Source organism: Taeniopygia guttata, chromosome 1A (assembly GCF_048771995.1).
Source record: "Taeniopygia guttata chromosome 1A, bTaeGut7.mat, whole genome shotgun sequence".
Classification (NCBI taxonomy): domain Eukaryota; kingdom Metazoa; phylum Chordata; class Aves; order Passeriformes; family Estrildidae; genus Taeniopygia; species Taeniopygia guttata.
In genome coordinates, this window is record NC_133025.1 from 66,740,425 (window position 1) to 66,766,625 (window position 26,201).

The 26,201-nt window shown below is 39.5% G+C and overlaps 1 protein-coding gene across 3 annotated transcripts in view; it reads right to left on the reverse strand.

Annotated features, from left to right (window-relative positions):
* The window catches only part of PIK3C2G (phosphatidylinositol-4-phosphate 3-kinase catalytic subunit type 2 gamma), a 213,307-nt gene that overhangs the window by 172,620 nt on the left and 14,486 nt on the right, over positions 1-26,201 (reverse strand). For 2 of the 3 annotated variants that reach the window (XM_072923803.1, XM_072923805.1), the window contains 5 exons: positions 20,400-21,125; positions 15,678-15,760; positions 11,478-11,635; positions 9,531-9,645; positions 2,663-2,765 (listed from right to left, as the gene is read on the reverse strand). In XM_072923803.1, the coding sequence (XP_072779904.1) occupies positions 2,663-2,765; positions 9,531-9,645; positions 11,478-11,635; positions 15,678-15,760; positions 20,400-21,029 (1,089 nt within the window). In that variant the 5' untranslated portion in view covers positions 21,030-21,125. Of the gene's footprint in view, positions 1-2,662; positions 2,766-9,530; positions 9,646-11,477; positions 11,636-15,677; positions 15,761-20,399; positions 21,126-23,727; positions 25,810-26,201 lie in introns of those variants that run through there. The other variant, XM_072923804.1, reaches the window with a different exon arrangement.

The following is a 26,201-nucleotide window of genomic DNA, read 5'->3' on the forward strand; positions in this document are numbered from 1 at the left end:
TCACCTAGTCCATCTACCTCACCTCTTCAGGGCAGCCCAAGAATGAAAAGCTCATTACAAAGGACATTGTCCGAATGCTTCTTCCTGAGGGACTGACAGACATGAGGCACCAGCCACTTTTCTGGGAACCCATTTCTTATGTTTGACCACCCAGCCTGTGAAGAACCACATATATGTGATTGATAGGATCCAAAGAAGATTTGATGGGCTACAGCAACAGGCAGGTTTATATGAATTATTTAGTACCTGATTACATATGGGTGATTATTATATACAAGATCTGTCAAGATATTCATGCTTTTGTGAAACTAGTTAAACTACAAACTTAGTGGAGACTTCTATAATGAAACATATTCCATATTTCAAAATTTAGAAGGATCATGTAGATCAGAGGTGAAGTTCCCCTCAAGAGTGCATTATTTCACAAAAATAAACAGCTGTGTATGTACATAAGTGTCTGAGATAGCTGAAGAATCTTAAAACCCCCAAATTTTCCCTTATTTTGATTTTTAAAAACATAATTTTTACTTCTTTTCATATGAATTCTGAGGGAAGGAATTTGTTTTCCATAACCTGACTCTCAGTCTGTGACTTTGCAATGCATTTTACAGCCACATGTTTTACCAAACAGCAACAACAAAATTAACTGTGAGCTCAGTGTAGACTACATCAGATCCTTGAATTCAGCATGGCTTGAGCATGTTTCAGTACACTTAAAGAAACGCATAAAATACACACTGCAGCTGTCAAGGCACTCTGTCTCCTCTGTTAGTTTGGGTTTTTTTCTGTTCCTGATAGACTTGCTGGCTGTGAGCAGAACCTCTCCTTTTTTTCCCAGTGCCCTGTCACAAGCATGCCCTGGAGCTGGGGGAAAACTCTGTGTCTGTGACTTATTCCACCTCAAGGGCTGCTTGTGCCCTTTGCTATTATTAGCAACATGAAATAACTTCATGGCCTGAAGCTTTCAGAGCCCTGTCTGTCCCTGTAAAGAGGTGATCAATAATTCACTTTGAGATCTTAAAATGTCACCCTTCCCACTTAAACCCTACTGTGGGGTCCACAAATTCTTTGAGATGCTGAATGTTTTCTAATGGCCTGATCTGCAGAATCCCTTCAGAAAGCTAGCTAAAAATACTTAAATAAAGGAAAAATCTTTACCACCTCATCATGACAGGCCTCTGACTTCTCTCATCTGTGATTTTGCTCACAAGGTTAACTCTTAAATCATTACGTCTGGCAAAATATTAACACTGATAGAGATAAAAAAATTCTTGAACTCTCAGGAAATATCTCTTCCTGAGTGCTTTAGTTCAAAAATCCTTTTCTGGAACCAAGTGAGGCTCTTGTTAGAAACCCATAAGTATTCTTTGCTGTCCATTATAAAGATTAATGCTTTCCTGAGATGATCAGAATATGGGGACATCTGAAATCCTGAAACACTGAAAAAAATAAGATAGGCAGAGCATTCCCTGGAATTTCAGAGTGTGCTAAAGTTGATAAATGTCATGGCTTTAAAAAAAAACCAAAATCTAATTAAAAGTCACCCACTAACTGAAAGAACTGTGAATCCATGTAAAGCCCCTGGCCAAATTTCTTGCTTGTAACTGCTCAGCTGAATAAAATTTCTGAGTACTTCATAATAGAATGCCAGCTTCCAATAAAAGGAAAGAAAGCAAATATTCACTTTTTTTTTTTTAACAAAGGAATAGCAAACATCTAATTATTGACCAAACTTCAAAAAGTGTCTAGTAAAAAAAAAAAAGTTGCTCATTGTAAGTATCCACTTAGTTTGGTTATTAAACATAATAGTAACTTGCAGGTGCAACCAGATATTTTTAACTATGCAACCTGAATTCAGCAGTGTTATGTAAGGTAAGCACAATGAAGGCAGCCTCCAGTTGCCCTTGATGTAGAGTTGGGCTTCCTTAGCACAGAAACAAGATTTGAAGTTTCCAAAGAGACTCCTAAACATATAACTGAGTTCCAGTTTTGAAGATGTACAGTAGTAGATGCTGACCTAGAGAAGGTAAATAACTTTTTTATCTATAAACTGGTTAAAATGCTAAATATCTCTATCTATATATTGCACATTAAAGAATTTGACATCGTAGTCCTTTTTTAATGGTCCAGGTAAGACACTGCATTGAGCTTGATGTTTCACTTAGGTTTTCCTTCTGACAAAACAGATAAGAAAAGAAAGCCCCTACCCTTTTTTGCTAGACATCTGCCATCTGACCCACACACTGAGAGACTCAGGCTGTTATCAGAGCCATGCAAAGCAGGTAAAACAAAGAGACAACACACTGCCAGTGAACACTGCCCAGAGCAGAGCTGCTGCTGGACTGCAAACTTAGGGCTGGAAGTAAATAAAAAGTAAGAATTCTCTGACTACCTGAAATAAAACAGGATTAAATTCTGACAAAAGTGATTTTTTACCAAAGTAACCCTTGGTCTTGTTCACTGGTTGTAAGTACAGGAGCAAAGCACAAGTGCTCCCCAGGACATTTCAGCTGCAGTTCAGCAATAATATATGCATTCTCAGGAAAGCAAATAATCTCCCTTTGATTATTACTGCAGGTTGCTAAGTAAAGGGATTGGTGGAATTTCTTTCCTTCAGGGAAAAGATGCTGAAGGGCAAGGGGAAGAAAAGAAGGTTACTTACTGTTCTAGCCAAACTGTGCTCCAAATTACCAGCGTGGTGCAGGCGAAGCTGGATGCAGGTGCTCGCCTTGCGGAGGCTTTCATGGCTTCCCAAAGTACAGTTGCTGCAGTTTGGGGGAAAACAACAAATAAATGGTTATCTCTGCTTGCCACATCCTGTTTTTATTCTTGCTACCTCTCCCCTAAAAGCATTAGTAGTCTAAATTCTAAGTGCAAAGAAGACTCAATAATACAAACCCAGTTCTTGGCACCTACTTCTGAGGAAATTGATGGTTCTGGCATGTTTTCTAGTAAAACAAATAATAATTGCTTAGTTGTATTATTGACCATTAAGTTCTGAAACAGAACAACAAGGACACAGAGAAAATATCCTTGACTATATCCCAAACTCCATATTTTTTATGCATATTCTTCACACCCAAACAGGGCAGTATCCTGGTTATGAGGGCACCACTGCAGAATGACTTGTAGTGTCTGCTACCCAACTCAAAAATCAAATATTAGCTGTAGGTCTGAAAACCACATACATCAAGACAGGCAACCCTTGATTCTCAACTTAGTTTTTTACCCTGTGCAGCTCACACAGAGGTGGCAAAAGCAGAGTTCATCTTTTCCTTTCTCAAATCATGTGCCAGCTAAGATCAGACTCACTCAGCTGGCATGTATCCTACAAACTAAGCTGCTGGTCAAAGATGATCCAGCAGCCCATGACAGAGCAGTTCCTTAATCTTATTTACCTCTTTCCATTCACCACTCTTAGCAACCTTTTCTAAATTAGAACACAGACTTGGTTTGTCATTCTTAAAATCACTTGGAACAAAAATAATTTCGTTTTTTACCCTTCACATCTTGTTTTAAAGAGGTGAAATAATTAAAAAAGTATTTCAGGGTTGAGAAAAACATATTTTTACATTTGAAAAAGTCCTTTGGGGTTAATAGAAAAACAACAATGATTTTTACAAAGGTAAATTCATTACCAAAACAAGCTAGTATGTATCATCAGTTACAACCTTGGTGTGTGTTCAATTAGATTCTGGAGGCTTTATTGAGCCTTCAACCACAGAAGTACAAAAAAGGATATTCCATATTTATACAGTTTTACAGCATGGTAAGTTGTTTCAGAACTCCCTGGGCCACGAAATAAGGGTTTATTTCTTTTTGGCTTGAAAAACTTGGTTTAAATGTAAACTGTATTTCTACCTAAAAGGGCTTTTGATGGAATGTCTGAATAAAAAGGGCTGGATTTAGTTAAAAAAATAAACAAAGCCAAAATGCTCACCCCTGTGAATAAGCATTCACCCCTGTGAATAAGTAATGGAAAATGTGACTTAGATGAGAGTCCTCTCCCACACGGCAGCAGAAGTCTTCAGCATAAATGAATGGATAAACTTAAATGCCATTCAGCACATTTACAGGGAACTTACACATCTTGTAAATGTTCTGCACTCACACTATGCTGTAGCTAAGTAAAATACAGACTCACCACTGAGGTTAAAAATGTAAATGTATATATATATAGGATTCTTTTTTTAAACAAACATATTAAACATGACAAGTGACAAACTCATTTCCATCTGACAAAAATATCTGAAGCAAGGATCACCTTTGATAGCACCTCCATAGAGCTGCAAAATTTCTTGATTTCAAGAGCAGGAAGTACAGAGTGGGAGAAGTGAACACCAACACAGTAAAATGCCCATACTGGTGCAAAGCATATCCCTGTTATAGCTAAACTTATCTTAAATCCCTTTCAGAGCTCAAGTCCAAGTGGCCAATTCCCAGTTCCTGGGGCTGTACCAATGCCCCCATTCTCTTCTGTTCCTCATCTCATCTCTGTGCTCTGCCTACTCATAGCTTTCCTGGAAGTTCTTCCACTCCTCATTTCACCCAGTTGTGTTTGCCCCATCACTGAAATGATGGAATCATTGATGATCATTATCCCCTCTGGTTGAGGAACACATTTGGTGCAGTGCAAGCTGCAGATTGTGCTCTGTGTGGTGGGAAAGGGCAGCAGCCCATGAGCAGGCACAGACTCTTTTCACAATGAAGGGAGAGTGACTGCCAGAGAGCCCCATAATTGGTCAGACTGGGAAGTTTCCTTAACATTTTAGACCTACCCCAATACATGTTTTTTACTTAATGTCTCACTATTGTTCCTGCTCTTTTCATTCTGCCCCACCTTCAGCCTGTGGACAGGAAGAGTAACAAGAATATTACAGAGACATCTGTGAGTCCTAAGTAACTTTTTTTTGATTCCTCCAGGATACAGATTCCTGTTGCAATGCCAGTGACTGGAACTGGTATAGCTAGACAAATACAGAGGAGCTGTACCCTCCTAGGAAGTAACAATCTTGAACCACTAATATATAAAAACTATCTTTTCCAAGTATAATTTTTCCATGTCACCAAGCTACACCAAGAGAAACTTAATTTGGTTGTTATAACTGGTTTTACATTAGTGGTTTGAGTTAGTTTCTGCTGTGTCAAGCAGATACTATCCATCAGCAAAGTCTTTATTGACACAGCAATGATGCCTGAAACACTGCAAGCAGAAGTGGCCATGCAGTTGACTTAATGAATGGATTTCATTTGCACAAATACAAAGAGAAATTTTTGACAGCTATTGTTACACAAGGGACTAGACAAAATGGATTAGCGCCTCAACAAAATAATGTGGAAACCTGGTCTAGATGAAAAGAGTGCTGTAAGAAATAGAAGTGTAGTTTTGCCACAGATTGACAAAGTACCTTTTAGCTGTACCCCAGGCAGATTTGCTACTCTATGAGTACTACTGAGATAAAAATTTTATATCCCCTTTGGAGGATAACGTGATTATTGCAAACTGGTTTACAGCACTCTGAGCTCTGTAAAGGAAACAAAAATCAAGTGTTACAACCTTGTTAACGTTTTCCCCCCTTATTTTTTTGCTGAAACTACATGGAGAACACAGCTCTGATGAGAGTGCCATGAAGAGAAGCACAGTCTTTTCTTTAGGAGATGTTGTTACCACAACATCCAAGTGACTTGCCTGTGGTCTCACAAAATATCTAAATACAAGAAAGGGAAAATCCCCATCATTTGAGACTCCCTTACTGCTTGCTTCCCCACAGCAAGATTCTCTGATGTGCTGTAAGCTCCAAATCTTAATGCAGCTCAGACTATTTTTTAAGTAACTCAGCTAGTAGCATCTCTGAACAGGAAATTTAATCTACAGAGAGAAGAGAAAATTAAGTTTACTTTTCACAAAGAACATGTTCATCTAAAGGTGCTTGCTTCTTATAATTTCAATCTGCATGATTATGTCTATGTCAGTCTATAATTAATAGCTTAAACTTTCACTTTGAGTGAAAAACAATTTTTACTTGGGTTTCAATTCCCAGAGAACAGAATTAGTAAGACAAAAAAAAAAAAAAAAATGTCATCAATAAGGTCACAAGCAAGCATGTTAGAAGAAAAGATAAGAATTTAGATTTTTCAATTTCATTTCCCTGCTCACTATGGTGGCTGAATTGCAAAGCAATAAGGTAGCTGTGCAAATTATACCATGTGAGGGTGTGGATGGAACTTTAAATACTCTGACACCTTAGAATAAAAGGATGTTTAGAAATAAAGCTTATAATTATTTTTGTACTACATTCCTTTGGTGATCCACATTACTAGTGCCAGCAACCTACTGCTAGCACACACATCAATAAAATGAAGATTTTTTTAAACATCCTCATTCTTATAGACACTCATTTGTTTTATTAGGCATTTCAGAACAACCTGAGATTGTGGTCTGTTTGGTTTTTTTTTAATAATAGAGGATTGATTCATTGGTGACAGATGAGAAGAGTTGGTTTTGGCTAGCTGCTGCCATTAAGAGCCAGGAGTTGACAAAAAGTGTTAAAGCACAATTCAATTTACTTTTATATCATATTTTTCTTTAAAGGAATCATAAAATCATATTTAGGGGTATCCATTCTGCATCTAAGGAAAGATAAGAAGGTGTGAGAGCAAGATTTAAAGGTGGGTCTAGGTTTGTTTGATGGGATAAAAAGGAAAACCTGCAGGTTGCAGCAAGGTCTGGTTTCCAATGGCAAAAATACCTGAAAACAAGAGATTCCAAATCAGAATTCTACAGATGGCTCTGTTAATTACAGACCGGCCTGCAGTCTATATGCTATCTTCTGATATCTTTAAATTTTGGGTATTTGAAATGTGATGTTCTACTCATGAGTCAGGCAGGATGTGAGCCCAAGGATCTCTGAGTAGGAAGGGAGTGATGGACGGTGAAATCTGCTGGTGCTGGGTGTAATGGTCATTAGCACAGAGGTGGTTTTTCTTCCCCCTCTCATTCAAACCTAAATGGATTCTAAAAATCATCAAGTCTTTCAGGTGCTTCTGCAGGAGGTGGGGTGAAGTGCTCATTAACAGAATCCAATAAAACAGTAAATGAAAGCTTTTGACAAACCTATCTGCTTCACTAAAGCACTCTGCTCAGAGAACAATTCATCAAATCACCTTTTTTCCCTTCACTTTAGGTGTTTTTTTCTGGATTACAGTACAGCAGGAGCAGTAGAGTATTTATTCCCTTTGCTGTTTTAGAACTTTGGGAACTTCTGCTGGAATTCATCCGTGAACTGACTCCAAATATTTTCCTGGGGAAGAACTGTGCACCAGTGCATCAAATCACTCTGTTAGCAACACTGGGAGGAAACCAATTTGCACTTCAAGATAGCCCACACATAGGAAAAAAAATTCACCCTGAGGCAGCTCCTCAGGCCCTGTTAAACTACCCAAGGGATGCTTAGGGTCTGGGATTTCAAATTTCAAATCCAGGGCTCTGTTGAAGAGGCAGAAGAAAGGGGGCTGAATTTAACAGCACAATACAGAATTACAAGCTGCTGAAGTTCTGGTGCAGCTCAGAGTTTTGTGAATGACACTGGAGGAGCAAAGTAAGAAAGCTGAGAACATTATTGACATGATTTCTCTGCTAATGAGACGTGAAGAGATTCTACAAGTGCAGGAATTTAAAGAGTCTGCTATTGATGCATTCTCCCCAGCAATGAAAACAAAACTCTTCAGCACATACTGCACTGAGCTCATCCTCAGTACAATGGTTCATTATTTCTATTTTTTAGCAATTTCTTTGAAATTAGGAGAGTATCTTAAGTTAAAAAAACCCACAAAATACCCTGGTCTTCTTCTGTAGCTAACAGATCTATCTATGACCTGGTTCTCTGCTTGGTACTTCTGGTGCTCTAATGATTTATACAGCACTTTGCTTTTCCAGCTCCTGCTTCACCAAGATTGGAAGAGTGGGCTTAGAAATGTTGTAGAGGCAACCTTGGCACCTTTAGTTGCCAGCTGTAATCCACTGTGAACACATGAACATTTGGCCTGTGTGCCTGTGTAAGGGTAGAAGTGCTCCAGATGGATACAGAGCAAAGCTAACTTCCACAGTGTGACACTTGCTCTCACAACTGCATTGCTTTCATCAATCAAACTGACTTGCTCCAGGCTCATTCGTTTAATTTTTACACTCTGCTGTAAATAAGACTAATTCTAGAATCTTCCCTTTCAGTTACAGACATACACTATTTTACCTAACAATTTTTACACCTCTAACAGATGAGCTGTGATTCCTGCAGTGTCTGTACCACAGAACACTGCCAACCCCTCTGCTGAGAGCCAGTGTCCACAAAGCCCAGCTGACAAGTGCCTGCACTTCAGCTGCTTCAACACAGAACCTGCTCCCTTTGGCTGACACCTGAATTTAGGCTGCCACAGGGCAAAAAACAACGAGCTGAGTCCAGTACTGCTTTCAACCACAAGAGCTTACCTGAATCAGTGCATTGATTTCCCTACTTGTAAACTATTTGCATGCAGAAAGACCTGCTTGTATGTTTAACATGTTTTTAACTTGCATTCAGCTCCACACTGCTGATTTCGTTTGCTTTGCTACTACTGCAACTGGATATGAAGAAAAATCACCTGCTCTGCAGCTGCATGATATTACATAAATAAATAATACAAAATACCACTCTTGGATGAATTCTCCCTTTGAGGAGTTGCTTATAACACCCCATGAGATAGTGGAGGTAGCAGCAGTGTTGTATCACAGATGGGAAAGACCAGAAGGACAACAGAATCAAGCAAATAATAAAAAGCTTCATAAAGCTTCCACAAAAGAGGATTTGAATCCTTGCACTGGAGCACACCATCCTCTCTGCAGAACACAAGCACCACATGTTTCAGGAGTTTCAGAAACTAACAGGTATCATTGTTGACACCAGAAATGAGGGGATGGGATTATTTTCAGGCTAAGAACGATTCATTGTTCAGATAAACATCAGTCTCAGAGGCTGTGAGATTTTAGAGGAACAGGCAGTCAGCCATAGTTTAGTCACAAGTTTCTTCATCAGAAGGCAATATAGAACTTTCTAAACCAATGGACAGTTGCCACAGAATTAGTTTTGCTTTTCTGACCTATCACCTTTACTTCTGCTGCACTGTGGATACTTTTGTCCTATGGCTTCTGTCTCACATATGCCTCTATTACAACTTCTAAATTCTTAGCTACTCTATACAACCACACCCCTACATTATAAACCCTTCAGCATCTTATCAATGCAGTTTCTCACTTACTGAAGGCATATTCTCACTTACAACTGTAGAAATATAAGTTTCTGATTTTTCTGCTTAATACCTCTGTATTGTATTCAATCATCCACCCAAGCTCCTTCTAAGGCTGAAGATCAAACCCTTCAGTGTCCGTGGAAGTTTCTGTTTTTCTGATTCCTGCACATATGGAGGGTTTGGAACCTGACACCCTACCTCTCCCCAGGGCTCTGTTTCCATGGCTCGTGGCTTAATGAGGTACTTACTTCTGTAAGAATTCATCAGACCCAGCAACACTCAGAAGGCATTCCTCCTCCCGGGCTGGGTATTGATTTGTGCAACGGAGGATCTCCACAATTAAGTCGCGAGTGATACAGCCAGCTGTAAATAAAGATAGCAAGGAAAATTAATAGTAGCTTGCTGGAGAATTGCAGGCTACATACTTGAGCAGAGGAAATAAGGTTTTTTTTTCCTGTCATTCCTAACAACTGCTGCGGACTAGCTCCATCAAGAGGAATTAGATCAAGACACACTTGACTTTATTATCTTTTTTTAAAATTTTGCTTCAAATATTCTACCTGACATGGGATCTATGTCCATTTAGAGGAAACGAGCAATTTCTTGGGCAGCTGGAAAGAAGAAGAGATGAGCAATATTCCCAGGAGGAAAGGAAGAGACAAATGGCATTATTATTTCTTTTTCGTTTTCCTGATGAACATTTTGGTACCTTTCCAATGATTCAAAAGTTGACTCTGTAGCCACGTATGACACAAAAAGGCTCCAGAATATTACTTGGTATTGTTTCTGCTATGCACACCCTTTTAGCCATAACAAAGAAGTAAATTAATATTCTAACGTATTTTATATCTGCAAAATACGATATTATTTAATACATGTGCAGCCACATAATAGTATAAAAATATACATAATCCCCATAAATTAGGAAGTGCTATTTCAGTTTGTACAACGTGCTGTTCAGAAACACTTTGGAATTTTGAGAATTTTCTCCACTTTCACTTCAGTTTTTTAAGCCATTTTCCAACACCTGCCAATACGCTTCCTCTCTGTCCATTTTAAAAGAATTGATCACAAATGGAAAAGAATAGCTCCATAATCTAGAAACAGGTCTGTTAAATCTGGTCTTATGTTGAAGGGGATGGGAAAACTTCAAAGAACAGGTGGCATTTCCAGGGGAGGGGGTTATGACATAAAGCTGAAATAAAACATAACTTGCTTTTTTGCTTTGGTTTGGTTTTCTCCAGGGAAAAACAAACATATTCAAAAGCTCCTTCTGAAAATGTTAATTTTGTTTGCAAAATGTTTTGACTTTTTTTTTCCCCCTTCAAAAAGACACTTCAATTACACATTTTTCTTCTGGTTTACCAGTTTAAATAATTTTGCCTTCTGGGAACTTGCCATTGTAATAAACTCAGCTGGTTTGATGTTTAAACTTCAGTGCTTGTTGGCTGAATTGACACAGTCCAGAAAACAAAGAGCAGCACAAAAATCTTGAATTAAAATTGTAACATGCACTTTTTTCAGGTCACTCTCTGGGGAAAAAAAATTCCAAACTTGCTAGTACCACTCATTTCCACTCTGTAGATCTATCTTCCTTTCCTTACTCTGCCAAAAGTGCTTGTCTAGCTGAACAGTACTTTACATTAGATGGGACAAAAGAGTATTTCTCCTACTGCAACCTTACTGCTATCCTAGTCTAAAGCTCAAGATAATTCAACTCAGTCTGTTACAGTCAACCAATTCCTTGAAAACTAAATAAATGATTAATTAAAACAACAAGACAAGAAAAAGACTATGATTTAATAACGTAACATAGGAAGAGAGGGGGGAAAATATTTATTTCATTTTTGTGTATGTTGCAGAAATAAAAATTACTAGAGCTGGAATTAAAGAGTCTCCCATTAATGACAGATACAGGATGTACAGGAGCAGTGGCAGCTTCTCATAGTCATTAATGAGAGAATAATTTAGAACCACTTCCCTGAAAAGCTGGCTTAGCACTGAATTCAGACCACCTTATTCAGGGTTTTGTCTTGTAGAACCTTAAACATCTCCAAGCCTGGAGACTCCATAAACTTCATGGGCAAACTCTTCCAATTTCTAATTATTCTCCTTGATTCTTCCTACCTAGTTGGAATTTCTCCTTTCATTTGATGCCTGATTTGCTTCCCCTGTACATAACCTTGACCACTTACCGTGTTGTGTAAGAAGTAGAGGATGTGGTGAAAAATCTGTCCAAATGCTGAGTCTGAATTTTGTTGCACCCAGGATATGCTCTGGGAACCTTGTTGTGATACTCCAGATTTTCCCAGTATTTGTCTTCAAATCAAAAGCAGGATAGGCATTTCTGATTCTGGAAAAAACATGTGAAGAAAGTATACCTAAAGAGGTGGTTTTGGCCTCTTCTAAGAGCAAAACAAAAAAATCTACAATGTACATATAGTGATACATAGAAAGCTGTTAGAAATAAAATTCTGTGGAGTAGTAACACAAACTCTGTTTTCATGCATTAGTGAGATAACTACATATCAGCACACATAACTACATCTGTTGTTTCAGGGAAGCCAGCAGCAAAATCTTCATGAAGTTGAGAGAACCACTGCAGAGCTTGACCTCAGTGAAACCAAAAGGAGTTTAAACAGAGACCTCAGTGTACACTGAGCTCAGTAGAAATGATTGTGCTCAAATATGTATTTAAATAACAGAGTTATAACACAGAACTAGCCAACAGCACAGACAGCTGCAACTAGGACATCTGGTCAAAATGAATACAGAAACATCCTTCCTATGCAAAATCTTAAGGAGTGTCTATTGCCACAACTCTCTCAAATTCAATCTGAAATCCTCATTACTAAAACCCTGGGTATTTATGTAAAAGTCTGTAAAGTGCAATAACAGTTGAAATCACTGAGTCCCTCTGATACACCATTAAGTATAAAATATATTGTTCCTTGTCCTTCCAATTACCATAGACTTGCAAACACTAATTCCTCCTGAGGTCCCATTTCCTAATGAGCACAGGTCACAGATATTATGTCTATCACCTGGGATTAAACTGGCTTTTTAAGCAAATATACTCTGCAGCTGCAAGTAAAGGCACATACTGTACCAGCTGAAGTTTTACACTTCACTAATTGGCCTGAATATTTAGCAGCTAAACCCAAACATCCTGTACTGAGCATCCTGAATTCTCTTCTGTTTGTTGGTTCATTTTGTAGCTTCTGAGTTGGGAGTGCTTTGTAATGTCCCTGGTACGTGTATTTTGGACCCCCAGCTCACTCTCACAAATGTCTCTACTGCTGTGTTACCTCCTGCCTCAGAGCTGCTGCCCAAGTCTCTTAAACAACTGTGTGAACTACTCTTTTGTGCCCTGCATTTCTACAGCATGAGAAGGAAAAAATAAAACAAAAAAGGAGAAAAAGAGGTGGGGAAAAAAGAGGTGGGAGGAAACAGGGAAAAGAAAAAAAAGGAAGAAAGAGGAAGAAGGGGAAGAAAGAGGAAGAAGGGGAAGAAAGAGGAAGAAAGAGGAAGAAGGGGAAGAAAGAGGAAGAAGGGGAAGAAAGAGGAAGAAGGGGAAGAAAGAGGAAGAAGGGGAAGAAAGAGGAAGAAGGGGAAGAAAGAGGAAGAAGGGGAAGAAAGAGGAAGAAGGGGAAGAAAGAGGAAGAAGGGGAAGAAAGAGGAAGAAGGGGAAAAAAGAAGAAGAAGGGGAAAAAAAGGGGAAAAAAAGGCTAGGCTTCCAAAATTAATAACCCAACAAAGCAGGTCATTTCTTATCACGAAAAGCCAGGGGGCTTGATGTTTCAGTGGGGTGGGAAGAAATGAGGCTTGACAAGAGAACCTCCAGTACAAGTTAGATTTATACTCATGGCTCAAAACCATTATACTACAGAGGCTGTTTGGGTGACCCATGTAGTTGTGTCAGTCTATTTTCTTTGTGCACAAGGAACAGGTTTCCCCTGTAACTTGTTTCTCCAAGGAAGCTAAGGACTGAATCAAACTGGAAACCTCACCAGCCTTTATCCAGTCTCAAATTACCAGGCTATGTACACATACAGGGCATGAATTACCTCCTCAGCTTACTGGCACTCAGCAAACCTCATCTCCTTTCCGACCCACACACTGCTAATATTTTAGCAAAATGTGGGGACACAAATTCGCTTTTCAGACTAAAAACCCATTCAGTTTCCAAGAGTGTTGCTCATTTATGGCCTCCTATTATCTACACGTGATTAAGGGGGTTTCTGGTCTGAGCAGGTGGGCAAAACACTGCAAAAATTTTAAAATTTGGGTCTTCCAAAGCAGAACTGAAGTGTTGTACAAACATTACACAAATAAAATCTTGCTTCCTGTGCTGCAACAACTCAGCACGTGCAGCAAGTACTGACATTTATAGTGATTTGCTATTTCACAGCATTTCATAATATGATGTGTTTCCCTGCAGTGCAAAGCACATCCTTGAAGACATTGAGAGGTGGAAGAACTCTGCATTTTGCAGCACTGAACCCTGAGACTGCCAGCTTGGCACCTTGTGGTTTGAATCTGCTTTTAGGATGTCTTCTGAAGCCAGCCAGGGATGACTGCTCACTACAGCTCTGCTCACAGTCCTACAAGTCACCTGAGAAAGGGCTTTTGAAGACTGATTTACAGTCCTGTACAACCAAATGCTTCAATTACAGATTGCTACCCATGCAAGCATCACCTAGAGAAAACCACAGTGTTTCTAGCTGAGCTGCAAGCTGGAGCTGCAAGAATGCATGACAGAGTCTGCATTATACATCCTGCCTCTGCCAGCAACTGAGATTCACTGGGCACTGGGAGGATGCTCATTTGGCAAGATTGAATATGTGATTGGAAAATTTATGATATTTTTCTGTCTTTTGGTTGCAGTGACATTTTGTCCTTAAATTGTTTCTCTACTTATTTAACAGAAGAAAAACAAAAGCTCTTTTTATTTTCTTTTGAAGAGTATTTGCTCGTGACATGCACAAAACAAACTCCTGCAAAACAAGAATCACTTATTCGTATTTATCTTTTTAGCCCGGTAAATAAACTCATCTACTGAAAAATCAATATAAAGCTTTTCCTATAATTAGAATGTTTAGATATTGAAAAAAAATCTGAATAATCGGGAAGAAAGCGGCCATGTGTAATGTGCCTTCATGCATTTCACAGCAGAACTGGGTTGGGGTTCAGGCTGATGAACTGTGGAAAAGGAAACTGAGACCTTGAAGCTGACCAACCCATTTGAATATATATTATACTCCTCTTAATTTCAGTGCAACATCAAACTGGGTTTTTTGGTTGGGTTGTTCTGGTTTTTTGGGGTTTTTTTGTTTTTTTTTTTTTTCTTTCAAGAGAAGCAGCCTTGTCTGACCTTGAATAAAATCAATTCATTAAAGTCTAATAACAAAAGCAGAATGCCATTTTCCAATTACTTTCCATGGGGGGGGAAAGTGTGCATTTGTGCTAACCTTGTGATCAGTGAATATCTACAAAAGAAAAATCAATCTGCACAGATGGTCTAAATACTTGCAAATTTTTGTGTGCTTGGATTTCAGCACCATTCATTTTTCTGCAGAAGATTAAGAAAGTAAAAAATGTTCTATGCCATTAAGTCAGGCTGTTAAGTGTAATGGTAAAACGTAATTAAAGCAGGTTTTGTCACTTGCTATGTCTCACTTTTCATCGTGAAAGTATGCAGCAATTCTGTTCTCAATCAGTTCCTCTAGCTCTTATTTTCCTGCCCAGAGTTCCACAGGCAGTAATATTGTCCAAGACAACGACAGAAAAAGGATGGGACATTTCACACACTATAAGCCATCAACAGTGAAGGGTTAAATGTACTTATCACAAATAAAGCAGACAGAAGATTAAATATTTTTTGAATTAATGTGCCTTTGCGGTTTTTACTATTTAAACCAAAATTAGAAGTGTTTCCTTATTTAAGTAGATGCTGGAATTGCAGCATTGTTCAGGACTGCAGGGTATGGTTGGCTGACCTTAGGTGGATGCCAGGTGCCCACCACTCCCTTCCTCTTCAGCACAGGGGCAGGAGGTGAAAAGATGGGGGGAAAAAACCCTACTGGGTCAAGATAAAGGCAGTTAAACAAAAGCAAAGGACTCACATATAATTAAGGGAAGACAAAATATTCTCGACTTCAAATCAGCAGGCAATTTCCAGCCTCTTTTCAGGAAGAAGGGCTTCAGACAAATGCCATAATAATGAACACTGCTCAGCAGTAGCCAAAACACTGATGTACCATCCATACCCCAACCCTGTGAGGGGATAATTACCTCCATCCCAGCCAGCCCCAAAACACAGGGATAACCAATCCTATTAAAGTGAGGAAGTAAAATGTGATAGTTGGCTGAGAAAAGCTTTTTCCATTACTTACTTCTCCACTGCATTGCAGAAATCAACTGTGTTTTCATTACTTCCTTGATCTGCTTCAATCAGCTGGATGGCCCAACCTGCAGCCTAAAAACACCAACAAGACCCCAGAAGAAACAGAGCTGAGTTATTTAGAAATGAGAAGCAGAAAGACCACAAGGCTCATCTTGAATTTTGTTCCATGAGAACCTATCACCCCTGCCCTGACTTGATGGAGTTCCAAATAAACACAAATGACCCCGTTTTGACTGCACTCTAAATGCTTTCAGAAGTCACAAAGCATCAGCTGCCCTGGGTACCAACTGTTTCCTTCCCCCCTCCATGCAGAACATGAGGAATTTCAGACCAAGCTTTCAGGATTCACCTGGTATCAAGGCACAGGTAACTCCAAATGCAGATATTTAATTTACAAAAGGGAGAAGGACAAACTGAAGCTTGTGCTTTGGTGTCTTTTAATCCTTATTTTCTCTCTTTCTGCCCTGGCAGGAAGCTCAGCATCCCCTCAAACTCCATAAATCTGTCAGGTAAATCCCTAAAACAGATAAGAGGGAACCAGTGGACTCTACTGAACCTGAAAAAATCCCTACATACTTTCTGTGAACTTGGAGAGCAGAGGTCTGAGCTGCTGCTTTGGGTCAAGCATCCCTTTGTCTGTTGGCCTGAAGTACTCTTCAGCCAGAATATCATGTCCAGGAAAGAATTTAAGGCTATTACATCTGCAAGCCCTTTCTGCTCTTGTAGGTAGAGACATTACAAGGCTTAACTGTATAAGAGCTTTTAAAGCCCTTCAGAAAGAGAAAACAGAGACAAAAGGCTTATTTTATAATTTGAATAATAATTTATATAAGAGCATGGAAATGTATTGAAAATAACTAATAAACAGAACTTAAGAGTTTTTTTGGCTGGACAAGAAAGTGCAATATGCATTTAAGAGGTGCAGGGTGGGAAATTTTAGTTATAGTTTAAAAGATGGGATGAATATAAAAGATGACAAATCTGCTGGGAGTTGGCTGGTGGGGAAATCACAACAACAGAACTGAAAGCTCAAAAGTCAGAAACCTTATGAGGATACAGTAAGACCCAAAACTGATGGTATGTAGTATTTTTATTATCCACAATACCACACAAAGCACTAGGAGAGTGCACATGGAATTTAAAGATACTAAGGGGGCATCATCAATAGAGGGGAAAATTGAAATTGTCTGGTAGGAAAAAAACAATGGATAATCCTGAGGGTGTAAATAGAGTAAAATTCAATTCAGCAATCTAAATCAGTAGTCCATCAATTCCTGGTTCTAAGAACTGCTGGGGAAGGTCCTTCAAAATCCAGTGAAAATCTAGCACCTCCACTGGTTCATTGTTTCCATTTTGGTTAGGCACCTACTTTTCAATCACCCCATGAGACAGTAATAAGAACTTCTGGAGGATGTTCACTATTTAGAAATTATGAGTGATTTGGTAACAGTAACAGCCTCCAAAAATTACCTGTTCATTAAAAAAACCCACAAAACACTAACAAAGGCTCCTTTTTCTCCTGCAGCTCTGTCCTTGCAGAACAGGTAGAGTGCCCTGGGAAATGTACATGCAAAAAGAGAAATAGTCACTGAGTGAAAAGCTAAGAAAATTAGCCCACAGGTAAGAAAAGGTGAGGCTGGCACACGACATTAAATGGGACTGAAAGTATTAAAAGAGCCAAACCACAACTGCATAAAGGAGGACAGAGGAATTTGAGCAAGAAGAGGGACAAGACTTGGAATGCATGATTTGCCACAAGGACATGGATATGAAGCCTCAAATCCTAATGGCTGGAAGAAGAGTATGATTAGATAATTACTAAAGGATGGAAAGCCTGACAGCCCAAAGCTGCAATCTGGATCCTGCCCTGCAGGACACAGGAGTGGCACAGGGGCCCTTGTTTGCTTTTTTGCACCTTTTCTGCCAGCATCTCTGAGCAATTCCTAATGGCAAACAAGAATTCTGTGAGGCAGCAATAGAATACACATCTGCAAAATACCATTGCTAAGTCACTCAAAGTCATTCTGACAGAGGTATATAAAGGAGATAAATAGCTCCAGGGATGAGAGATCTAGTTTGGTCATGTCTTCTTTACACATGTCCAGGAACTTCACTTTCTTCTTCTTGCATATAAAGGTAAAATGTTAATTACATTATTGCACATTATTTTTCAACAGGACTTGATTCTCCATGCACTGCAAATATATTAAAGAGAGCAGTGAATGCAGTGAATGAGATGGAACTCCATATCAGGAGAAGTAATGACAACAGGGATGAAGCAACTAAATGCATCCCTTGATGACTGGAATTTTTTTTTCATTCATAGACTTCTCACGTTATGTTAATCAAGTCACCTAAACCATCCTTCAAATATGAACAATAATAGTGTATTTCTCATTTCTGGGGCACCCAAAACAAAATCATGATGTTCGGTCTGATGATGGACTTGGGTGAAGATAGGAGTCTTGTTAGTTACTCTGAAAACATTAGATTCTAAAATTAGATCCTAAATATCATAGAGTAGCTAAGTATTTTAGATACCTTTTAGGTTTTATTTCAGCTTTCTTTCTAATATGGGAAAAAAATAGCATCTCCTTTCATTGGGATGTTATGAAGATAATTTCCTTTATTGTTTTTGAACATCTGCAGTGAGAAGGCCAGAAAAAATTAATGTTTCCTTTATTATATTGGACACATTTTGATTGGCACACATTAAATAAAGCCTAAGGCCATACAAATGCATCCAAGAGCTCTGGATCAGAATACCAGAATGATTTCAGCAGTGTGAATATTTCATCTTGCCTACTATGACCTATCTCAATTCTCATCTCTGTGTCTCAGCAGCCTTTGTATTTCACTCTGAAGTCTTGGTTCTCCCCTCCTACTACTTGCATGCATTGTTTACTTGTTCTGGACCTCAAAAAAACCAAGCTGTTCTCATTCTTTTGCTGTGGTGTTCCACTTTTCTAACCCTTCTTATTGCCTTACTCAGCATCAGGTCTGTCAGCCTGCAGCACTTGTCTTTTCCAAAACTCCCAGCCCAGTAGCAGTAACTGCTTTACAGGCTTTTTTTGCTCCTCCCTCTCTGTAAGAGTATTCCTTTGACTCTTATTTTCTCTTATCATCTCAAGGTTCAGCTGCCAGCCCCTTGCCTTGGCTCTCTTTCTATCCTGACATGGCTTTTTCTCCCCGAAGGAATTCCTGTGACCACAGTGAATTTTATGCTACAAATCAATTCACTCCTCTTTCCCATTTCTTCCTCTTGGAGCTAAACAGCTCAAATACTTTCCTGACTTAATCAAATCCTCCCACACATTCGATTGTAGTTGCCCTTGACTCACTCAGCTCTTCTTTTCCCTCCCCTATAATTCTCTCCTCCTCCATCACAGAAGCGTTTGTGCCTGTTCTTAAATGTGTGCTTCCTCTAGCACCTCTTCTTCCCATCCCATGATTTAATCTCCTCCTGCTCATTTGTATCCCACTATTTTCTGCTTTTCTCCTGAGAAGGCTTGTTCTTTTCATCATCATGTCAGCATGCTTCAGTTTTCCTATCATGAGTAAAAAGCAACAACAGCCTTTTGTCTCTCCACCTATTCTTCCCCTCCTCTTTTGTATTCATCACTGAAATTCTAAAATGCAGTGCACAGGATTAGTCTTAAGAGTTCTTGTCCTCAGATATATTTCCCCCCGCTGCCTTCCCATCTGTCTGGGGCTGCATATATTTACTTTTATAGTTCTCCTTATTCAGAGACATAGAAACAAGTCAATCAAGTGTCTCTTCCCCTCTGCTGTATGATACTGTGATCACTGGGACTTAAAGGCAGAAGGTAAACTAAACTGTCTTTTAATATTCATGGTGCAGAGGTATCCTGTAGGCCATTTCAGGATTCCTATAATGATTCAGAATGCTAACAAGCATTGGAGGAAAGGAAGGGTTTTTCATTTTCTTTTCCCTTCTCCAGATCAGGATTTTGAAAGAAAGAAAATGAGGACAGGTATAACATCAACAGAGAGTCATGGGAGTCCCATAAGACACAGTTATTAAAAATGGCAAAATCACAAATAGAGCTATGGACACCTGATGAAGGAGGAAAAAAGATAAAGGGTTTGTTTCACACAGACAGCTAAAAGACAGTGTGTGTCATAGGATCCAGCTTCCACAGTTAGAGTAGAGGTGTCTATTTTTAGAAAAGAATTACATATGCACACAGAACTGCATGCAGGACATGGTGAATGTAGGATGGACTATATGTTTCATCTCTCAGGATCAGGATATGTCAGCCAGACTAGACACAGGGACAGTAATCTCTCTCAACAACAACACCAACACCCAAAAAAACAAACAAACCAGATTCAACATCACGTATTGTTACTTTGAATCTCAGGTTTCATATCAGACCATAAAGGTTTGTCATGTTATCTTTCAAACACAACTTACTCTACATTTCTGTACTTATCCTTCTGTGGTTCTTTTATGGTTCAGTGAGCCATAAAATGAGCCTACTGGAGCATTCTAGACCATAATCTAGATTCTCTTCTGGTATGAAATTCTTTTGCTTCCCCCTAGGCATAAATGTTTTATTTTTCATAATGTCTTCCAATTAAGTGCTTCTAATCCATGTTGCAACAGTGTGAGTGAATACACAAAGCACAAGGACACAAACAAGAACAAAAAACCTTAAGCACTGTTAATATAAGAACATTTAAATACCTCTCTGTTATGTCCAGAGCCCTGGGGGTGGGTAGGCCCTGTGCTGCATCTTCTGGAAGCTTCCCCATTTCCACTTTCTTCTCTCACTTTTTGTCCAAATGGATAAATGTCTAAGAAAACAGGACTTGCAGCATCCAGATTGTCAAAGCCTATCTGAAACTCCAGATTTGTGTTGCCCCTTTCCACATTTGAAGCTGAATTTACACTTTTCCTTCCGTGGACTTCCCTCTCGTGACTGTAGGGGTGGGAATCCACCACAGAGAAGTTTCTGCAGTCAGGTAGTAAGGAAGGTTTGAAGCCAACCATTGGTGCCACTGTGCCTTGCTGCCAGGGAGGGATTGGACTCCTAGGATAAAGCTCTCCATGGACAACCAGAGGATGACTGTAAAGATGCTGGTCAGGCACATTTTGACTGAAAAGGTCTGCTGGGAAAAACATGTCTTCGTGATGATGTGCATGGGATGAACCATAAAAGAAAAACTCGTTGCTGACTTCATCAACGATTCGATCAAATCCTAGAGGGATCTCTCCAGCAGAGCCAGGGTGGCACATTGGGTAAGATGCTTGGTCCCCAGGCTGTCCTGCACAGAATTCACTCTTGGAGAAGGGCACCCTCCCAAAGTGTGCCATGGCTGATGGGTCCCTTCAGTCCTTCTGCTCCTCAGGAAAGTCCCATTAGACTTCCAAGGTCCAGAGAGCAATGCTCACACCTGGAGGTGCACACCACTGAAATGAAGCACAGAATGGAAGTTAAACCCTAAAACAGCTAATATAATGAAACCACTACGCTGCTTTGGTCTTTTTTTGGTTTAGAACTTTCTCCAGAGAGTGGAAATATTTTCTTAATGTGGATGGTGATTATTCTTTTGTTTGAATGTTATTTCCAGACATATTATTAGTATCATAGCTGTAATAATAACAACAAATTACTACTATTATTATTATCCTTGACTCATGAATAATAGCAACAGGATGCCTGAAACAGATGATCTAAGTATGAAATACTAATTCTGATTAATATTAAAGAAAATCTCTATGTTTTTTCCCATTATTTCAACACTTGCATAGCACACAATGCAGGAAGGAAGATGTATTAATGGTTGTCGGCTTCATTCACATTTTCGTCTTTTTTGTGACTCCAGTTCCTTCATATTCTACCACTACTCATCTTAGTGTAATCAGGTGAAGAAAGTTAAGTCAAAGAACAGAGAATACAGGGACCTCCAATTGATATTCCCCAAAAGCTAGGCTATACAAAGGAAAAAAAAAAATTATATATAAATAAATTTCAGCCCTTTTTTGTTTCTTGTTTTACAAAAGAAATTTATATTCAAAGCCTGAGGCTGGCCTTTTTTTTTAGCAAATTTACAGTCAAGAGCATGAGCTTCTGCAGCTCCATCATTAATGTTGTCGCTAGCAAGCTTCCTGATCTGATTTTGGCATGTGCCAAGTACTCCTATGGCTCAGATGGGCAGCACACACTAGAAACTGCTGTCAGTATGCATGAGGATATATTTTTTAGGAAGGGAGCTCAGTTCTACAGCCAAAGTCTATTCTGGGCCATTTGCCCTAAAGGCATTGGCCTGTTTCATTTAGTGATACAGATGTAGCTTAAAACCCACAAATGGCACAGAACAGCAATACCACACACTGCACACAGTTGTGTATTTATCACCTAAAAGAAGTAGAGACATCTGATTTAATAATTCAACAAAAAAAAAATGTATTCCTGAGCAGAAAAAAAAAAGCTGTTGAGCTACAAAGTGTGCTCAGAAATTGTTAAAGTTTAGCTCTGCAAATAGATTTTCCATTAAGCCCCCATGATACTGTATTATTTTAGATAACAGCATCGTGCAATGAAAATCTGTGTTAAAACAGAAGGTATTCATCCCAATTTTATTTATTTTTGTTTCATTTTAAGTCAAACTCCAAGTGACATAAGCTTCTGTCACCCACAGTGTGGAATGAGAAAAGAAAACTTAAACAAGCTGAAATAAAACCTGCAACTCAGAGGGCTGAACTACTGTTTCAAACACTCCACTTAGTAATTCCATGTGTTGCATGCTTTGGTTTGCTTTAACTGTGTTGGAAAAAACCCCACATTTATGAAATTACTAGGCCAGATAACCAAACTGATGCATGCCGCTTTGAATGGTGATCTAAAATGCAATTACAGTTTTGTAGCTTTCCCTCAGAATGAATGCTAAGTCCATTGTGTTTTTAGATAAAAATGACACTATTAAAAAAAAAAAAAGCATAACAACAAAAGTTCCTTGTATGAAATTGTTCTAATTTACAACTTTCTCTGTTTTTCAATTCCATAGCAGGTAAATAAAAGAAAACAAGAAAAAATTATATGGCCATTAACTCAAGAAGAATTTTCAACCCATCTTGAAAATTTGAATGTTTCAGGAAGAAATAAAAGATAAAATAATGAAATCTTCCTTCAGTTTCATCTTCCTTAAAAAAAGCTTGGCTGTCTGGAAGACTACAAGGCACAGAAAATACAATGCCTTTTATACCCTTTTAGCTGTTCCTAAAATATTTTCCTTGCATTTCAAACAAATTCTGTTTATGATGGCACATAAATGCCTAACATCAAACCTTGAACAGGCTTCCTGTGACCTCTGCACAGAAACATCTTGTGTCTTTCATAAGGACTTGTATTTAAAACTGACCCTGAGAGAGGAAGCTCAGCATGCCATGGTGCAAATATCCAAATTTCCATGGTGTAAGTCATGCTAGTTTGGTCAGAACCACCAGGCTCTGCATTTGGGCCAACTCCTCACCCCTTTCAAAGCAGCACACAAAGGTCAGGAAAGGATCTGGCTCTTGGCCAGCCAGTATTTCACCTTCTGAGTCTTGTCAAGCACATTAATCAAACAATTTGCAAAAATCACTAAAGAGGCAAAATTTATATGAATTTTTATAAAACACCCAACTTTTGGGTTTATTTTTGGTTTTTCGCCTTGTGGTTTCTCAATCCAAATTTAATTTTGGAGGCTTTAACTTTTTTCTCCGTGAAGCCCTCCTTCTCCTTTTGAATGACAGCTGTATTTACACGTGATCTTGTGGTTCTGGGATCAGGGATTTTGAGGGAGAATCCCAACCAATACTGTAAAATATCCACTACAAATCTACAGACTTGAGAGTCTCACAGCACTGCAAGTACCACTCAAGCACACAAAACTTTCCACACTTGGCCATGCCCGTGAATCCTCGTAAAAAACCTTGGCACTCTGCGGGCTCAATTTTCGCTTTTACCGATCCCAAGAGGAGATGACGGGGCACTTGCTAAGCAGTAAGAATATCTGTTGCAACTCCTTACCTGAAGCACAATTTTTTAGAAGGATATAGAGCCTGCTGTGCCTTGCTGCTCACAGACATTTTCGGGCGACCTATGTGCTTTCACTATCAAGCAGGCGGAACTTTTCCGTCAGGAGCTTTCCTTCCTGTTTAACCTGTTTATGGCGGTGATGATTCTCTTCCCGAGGCGTCCCTCAGGAAAAATTCAAACTGCAGTAGCAATAAAAAGCTAACACCTTATCTATTCTCCCTCTCAATTTGGAAACTCAACCATACTTTTTATTTTTTATATATATATATATGGCAGTAGATTATCTTACACTTTCAGCGCAATTTTCCAACATGCTTAAAATAACAACTTCATTAAAGGGAAAAAATTGCCTCTTAGGAAGATTTCTTCTTAAGAACAGGAGTAAAAAATTTTCTCTACTCCATCTACATGGTCCAAAAGGAGCTCCCAGCTCCAGTCACAGGGGAGGGGGACAGTACAAACCTCTAGTGGCAGAGTGGCCCTCTGGCTTTGGCTCCTCAGTGTGCAGAGCTGGCATAGCACAATAGTGGAAGAACCTCCCTTATTCTGGGATATTTCCCAGGGACCAGTGAGGACTTGGCTCTCTGCAAAGGGCCTGAAGAGCTGCAGTAAACACAGCACTGGCCACGTCCATCTTCCACATCCTCAAAGAGCCCAGTGCCCTCCATAAAAGGGAGCAGCACAGGCTGCTCCAAACGCAACACAGAAGGACTCCCCTCAGGGACCACTCGCCTTCACACTTCATACCATTCCTTAAAAAGTTAGCAATTGCTCCACTGAAGTGGCTATTCAGAACTCTAGCAAAATCCCAAGGTTGTAACAGGCAAGAAAATATCCTCAGAAGAAGGGAGGGAGTAAGGGTCAACAAAACAGAATTTCAGTTATAAAAAGCCATGCAATAAGACTGAACAGATTAGGAGAAAGCATATAAAGTTAATAATTAATATCTGATATCTTATATCTGATAAACTGAAGTTATCAGCATTACAGGAAAAAAGTCCTGGCCTTTAAAGCATAAAAGCTGTCAGTGCTCTCACTGTGATTTAAAAGCAGTTAGACAAGGACAAAACTTATTTCAGTTGGTGAAAGGTGATGCATTTTTTGTCATATATTCTCCATGTATCCTTTTAAAATGTCACCTTGCTCCGTGAGCTATTTGGTGGCATTTGTGCTGCACTGTTCTCATTTCCAGTGATTACTGTGAAGTGATCCTGAGAGAGAGGAGCACACCAGTTTTAGGAGCTGCCATTTCAGGGTTTCTGCCAGTGCGGTGTTGCTTCACCTCACAGGGATTGGACACAGCTGGAGGAGGAGGATTGGGAAAACAGGAAATACTCATGGGAACAGCTCATATTCCAAGCACACACAGAAGGCTACACATAATGCAAACTGAGCTGGGACCTCTCTCCCCATGGTGATTTCCAGGAGAAGCCTATGAAGGTTTTTCCTGAGAAACTCTGAGCATTTTCAGAATTTTCCCAGGCTTTTAGGGTGTCTACTAATTCTCCGTTTTGTGCTTCTCACTAAAGGAGCAGACAGGGAACTGCTGAGTCACTTTCTACCCTAATTCCTCCTGGAGCTGCCAAGAATTGCCTCGGCCTCTTTTGCTGGAGTGTGGGACAAAATTTCCGGACACGAAGAAAAAACAGAGTCCCTGGGATGTTCCCTTCACCTCTGTTAGACACTCTCACTGCTCCACCAGCCGGCAGGAGCCACAGCTCGCTCGGATTAAGGAATAATTTGATTTAGCTGTGCACCAGTGTGCTCTTTGGAGCCAGCTCTGCTACAGAAAGAGCTGGCAAAACAATCACTCCACACCCCCCGGGATGAAGCACAACATCTCCAAGCAGGTTTTACTCCCAGGGTTGCTTCACAGGCAGTGTGGAGTTTCTGAAATAGAGCTCTTGCGTTTGAAGCCTGCAGGCTTGCAGTAATAATAGGCTTGCAAAGGGAATGAAGAAAAAGTGTTTTAGCAATCCGTGGGGATGGAAAACTGGCTAAACAGAGCACCAGTGAGGAAACTGCTCCATCCTTCTGTGCTCCTATTCTCCAGTGCCACCTACTGTCATTTCCCCAAAACTGTGAGGCAGGGAGCAGAGATCTCTGTGTCAAGGACAGTGGCAACTGAGCTTTATGTCTGGCTCTGGGGGACATCATTTTATCCATCACCATCACTGACAAATATGATCCCTCTCAGAAAACTCCTTGTGGGAAACATTCCTGATTGTTGAGGTGTTGAGGTCCTGGAGCAGCGCTCCAAAGCACCAAAGGGATGTCAAAGTGACAGCAAAACTACAGAGATACATCAGGGCTTTTCCATGAAAAAAAAAGCCAGGCTGTTGTGTTTAAGCAGCAGATGAATAAGAATACTGGCTTTAAAAAATTTAAAAATAGCTTGTTTTGTATTACAGGCTCCTATTTCTTTCTCACAAGTTTCATCAAGCAGGGGTTGTGCCCTCCCACCT